The sequence below is a fragment of the Austrofundulus limnaeus genome, unplaced genomic scaffold, assembly GCF_001266775.1.
Source record: "Austrofundulus limnaeus strain Quisiro unplaced genomic scaffold, Austrofundulus_limnaeus-1.0 Scaffold390, whole genome shotgun sequence".
Taxonomy (NCBI): Eukaryota; Metazoa; Chordata; class Actinopteri; order Cyprinodontiformes; family Rivulidae; genus Austrofundulus; species Austrofundulus limnaeus.
This window is the reverse complement of record NW_013952792.1, coordinates 180,316-184,995: the sequence shown is the minus strand read 5'-3', so window position 1 is coordinate 184,995 and position 4,680 is coordinate 180,316. Positions and strand designations below refer to the sequence as shown.

General features: G+C 38.8%; 1 protein-coding gene across 1 annotated transcript in view; it reads left to right on the top strand.

Moving 5' to 3' along the window:
• cnn3a (calponin 3, acidic a) overlaps positions 1-4,680 on the top strand; it is a gene marked incomplete in the record, with an annotated part of 22,177 nt that overhangs the window by 8,454 nt on the left and 9,043 nt on the right. Inside the window, 4 exon segments of the mRNA XM_014023785.1 lie at positions 2,063-2,184; positions 4,046-4,112; positions 4,246-4,383; positions 4,499-4,615. Of these exon segments, the coding sequence (XP_013879239.1) occupies positions 2,063-2,184; positions 4,046-4,112; positions 4,246-4,383; positions 4,499-4,615 (444 nt within the window).

The window sequence follows — 4,680 nt, the reverse complement described above, 5'->3', positions numbered from 1 at the left end:
GCTTCAGCCAGGACACGCAGGGGCGTGGTTTCCCATACATGATGTTGTACCGAGTGAATTGACTGAAAGGGAACTTCATCAAATAAAACTTCATCACCAAACAAACTTTATCTGGCCAGAGAGTGGCTAAAAATATGCAGCAGTGTGGATACAACTGTAATAAGAGTCTGAATATTTTCAAAGTTAAAATACTAAAAAACTTACTTGGACGTATTTTGATCCCTGCAACATATTAAGGAGCCATTCAGCAACTCCTGCTGCACACAGCAGCAGTGTGAATCAGAGCAACTAAGTTTTTTTTCCACGCCTCTTTTAATACMGTACTGATGATGAATATACTCTGAAAGCCTCATCAGTGAGGTAAGAGAGTGTCTTCATTAGTGACTTCTGAACTTCCAGAGGGAACATCACCATGGAATGGGCTGTCCATTTACTGGTTCTGTCTTCTAAACAGTACCTCCTAAACAGGGAAAGAGACGAGAGAGAGCAGCTATGACAGCCAGGAAGGCATAAGGAGGCAAATGAAAGCAGCATTTTAATCTGATAGGTCTAATGTTGAGAAGTATAAGACCTGTAGTCATGCTCATAAGCAATGATACACCCCCACCCCACAAAAAAATGTATACGGTAAATCCCGCCACTCTGACTGAATAATATTCAGCATCTCAACTTTTTCTCATATTGTGCACCCCTGGCTGGAATAAAGYAATTTTGTTTTCTAATTGTCGTGCCATGAGAGTGTGTATGAAACCAGGCGTAACAAGTGTCCTTCATCACAAGCTGAGAACACCAAGCTCCTTCAGGGCCTGATGAAGTAAAGAAAACAAAGCTTTGCTTTGTTTTTTATTTATAGTTCAAGCTTGTCCTCTCCTAAATTTATTTATTTAAAWAAATTATACATATAACCTCTTGAGAGCTGCGTTCTGATGTTGAGGACATCAGTTTTAGACCAGTTGTCGTCATCCAGGGGGACATGAAGCTTTTGGCATTTTTGTCATTTCTCTGAGCATTGCACGGTCTGACCATCAGGGTGAATTTGACAAGACTAGGGCTGCCACAAACGATTATGTTTCTAGTCGATTAATCACCGATTATTTTTTTCGATCAGTCGACCAATCGGATCATATGTTAATTGAATATAAAACATACAGCGTATTGCGCCAGAATGCAGCTGCTATTATATAACCATGGTTAGATTTTAGCTATATGCTAACTAAAAATAATTGCTGTGGAAGGCAAGTTCTGCTCTGCGGATATTGCACAGGTTTCTCTTTCATTTTCTTAAAATGATCCCACATTTTTGAGCCCCGTTGCCAGGTAGCCATGATACCAGAGCCTGTCTGTATAATGTCTTGTGACGTCCACGGCCTACCCCAGTTACCACTACTGCTGCAGCCACTACAGCAGTTTGGAGAGAAAAACAAAGTAAATAACAAACAACAACAAAAAAACGACTAATCGACTATTAAATTAGTCATCGACTATTTTAATAGTCGATTAGTCGTCGACTAATCATGGCAGCCCTCTAATAAGTTAGAAATGACCCCTGACTTCTCATGGGCAGGTGGGCAGATGGACCCTGGCGTTGTGTAAACACACACATAATGTTTCAGTGAAGCAAACTGACAAAACTCGTGCTTTTATAGAAGGTGTTCCCACTGATACGAGTTAATCAATATGTTTGATCAGCACTCAGCTTGGGCCTTCATGCGTCAGAACTGTTGACCTTTTCCCTCACGAGGAGTCAGATTCTCACCCTGAAGCCTTGCTTTGTTGTAGAGCTAAAGCTGAGTTTGTGTTCTTGTTGTCACAAAGCCTTTCATACGATGTTGTTTTGTCAGAAAGAGAACAGTCATAATGTTGGTGTCTGTAACTTGTGTCCATTTTGAGATAAATTTGACAAATATGAGGAAATGTTTGACGTGCAATGTGCCAGAGAATAACACTTCCCTATCAAGTCAGCCATCCTTAACATCATGTTTTTCAACCTGATCTGCCTTTTTTTAAATAGAAAAGCCTATTTGACATTTGAGTTTTGTTTTATTTATGATTTTCCCCTCAGATTGCTCAAAAATATGATCCACAAAAGGAGGAGGAGCTGCGTTTCTGGATGGAGGAGGTCACTGGGATGTCCGTTGGAGATAATTTCCAACAAGGTTTGAAGGACGGGGTCATCCTCTGCGAGTAAGTTCTACGTCTGTTTTTAATTACCTGTCTGTGTGAAACGACACCAATCTCCAGCAAACGTTTCCACACATTAATCACTTGTTCAGATTGTTTAAAAATCCATTTGGAGTACCATGGCCAACCTTAACACCTTTCCAAAACTAAAAAAGTTGTAACTAATTTTGTTAAATTCACCTCAGTAGGTGAACTCTGTTTTCAGCAACTTAAAAAAGGTAAAAATTAGACAGAATGTGCTTAAAGGATCTGTTAAAACATTCAGAACAAGGTGGAACTCATTCCTTTCTCATGTTAAACAACTTAACGTTCTTCTAACTCCAGAATGACGTGATTTATTTTTTTCCCCTGTCCTATAATGCAGTTTACATTGCTGCTTCTGGTTCACTGTAAAGGGGGTGTATTATTGTTTTTTTTTATTTATTATGCTGTAATGTAATTTCCTAATCAAAAACACACCAAGAGTGTTGCTTTGACTCATTCATGCATGTTTGAGAAATCCTTGAATCTTCTGTGGTAACAATGTGGAGCTGCCGAAACACTTGCTGGTGCAAAGCTCCGCCTATTTGTACAAAGCTCCTCCCCGGAGCTCAGTCTGCTGCTGAGCTGCCTCCCCACAGAACACTGTATTTTTAAGAAATGTTATTTAAAAATTAACACACATTAAACAGCTTTAACACGCATTAAAGATTTTATCTCAATCCAGCAAAAATCCAATTATTTGACTTTAAAGTAAGAAAATAATGCAGGAAAAGGTAACTAAAGTAAATTCTCTGTTGCTCTTCCCGCACCAAAATTAAAGATTACTGAAAAATTCAAACGTAAATTTCTTGGCTTGAACGTTGACCAGTTGTCATGAGAAGAATGTACTGAATACAGCGACAAAAAAGAGAAACCATAAAACTATTTCACATTTAAAGTATTACCTTTGGGACCGGATAAAATGTTAACCAGGTACAGATTTGGCTCGTGGGCCTTGAGTTTGATACATGTGCACAATAGTAAAATTTAAAAAAGATGTATTCTTGTTTTTTCCACTCTGAAGTTTTAATAAACACCAGTAAGCTATTACAAACACACAAAAAAACCAAACAATAGAAAAAGGAAAATTTTCAGATAATTTGATCGTGACTTGTTGCAAAAACAGACAATTGCAGAGCTAGAAAACATTTCCAGAATGTGAAAATACAAGCTTCACAGCAAATGAAACCTGTGCTGATTATTTGGCATAACTTTTTGCAGGACATAGTAAAAAAAAAAAAAAAAACAAGTACCGAAATATACCTAAAAGGATACATTGACTTGAAAGGTACAAACATGTGGCACTGAACCCATTTTTTGGCACCTTTTTTTATATGTGCATTCTTGGTATCCCAAGGTACAATAAATAGTAATTCAATGTACCTTTTTTTAGGTGTATTATTGTACCTTTTTTATATTTTAAAGTGTACATGCACATTTGTTCTATTCCTGCTGCAGCCATCAGGGATTACAGGAACTGCAGTGTTAGTTTTTGTTCCCACACAGGCACAGACAGTTTTTTTTCAGAAGCAGCCGCTCGTGCTCTGGTTGGTGTTCAGTTCCTGYCTTCTTCTCTTGGTTCAAGGCTGCTAACAAAATGCAGTTAAATAAAATGTGTGTCCGCTCCCAAATAGGAAGCAAGAGTCACCTGTGACTGACTGCAGGAAACTGTCCGTGTACACAAATTTGAAAAACTTGAACCTGGAGGAAAATATGGTGGTGACCTCTGAAATAAAAAGTGTGTGCAAGTGTGTCTTGATGTTTTGGTACCAGCTGTGTGTGTGTGTGATTAAATAACCTAAACTGTTAGAAATGTTCTGAGAACCTCTGTTGTTTTGTTTAGACTGATAAATAAGCTCCAGCCTGGTTCTATAAAGAAAATCAACCAATCACAGCTGAATTGGCACAAGGTAGGACTCAACTGGAAACAGAACCAAACTTTGTTCATTTTGAAAACCAGAAACCAATGCAGGTTTCTCTGTGAAGCTTTCACCATCTTTATTTGAGCCACAGGTAATTTTTCTTGTCTGTTGCTTTCTGCAGCTGGAAAACCTGGGAAATTTCATCAAAGCCATCCTGAACTACGGCCTAAAGCCCAGTGACATCTTTGAGGCCAACGATCTGTTTGAAAATGGAAACATGACACAAGTCCAGACGACGCTGCTCGCTCTGGCTAGTATGGTGAGTGGATACAAAGTTCAGAGGGTTTCTGTGCTCTGAGGACATTTTCTGTTGTTGTTGTTGTTGGACACGAATCCCGAGTCCAGTCCTTTCATCAGCGTGCTCTCTCTGTCAGGCAAAGACCAAAGGCATGGACACAAAGGTTGATATTGGGGTGAAATATGCAGACAAACAAGCACGACACTTTGATGAAGAGAAGATCAAGGCTGGGCAGTGTGTCATTGGACTACAGGTTAGTTAGTAAAAACCTCTTTCTTTAAAGGTGCAGTATGTAACTTTTCTAAAAATATATTTTTA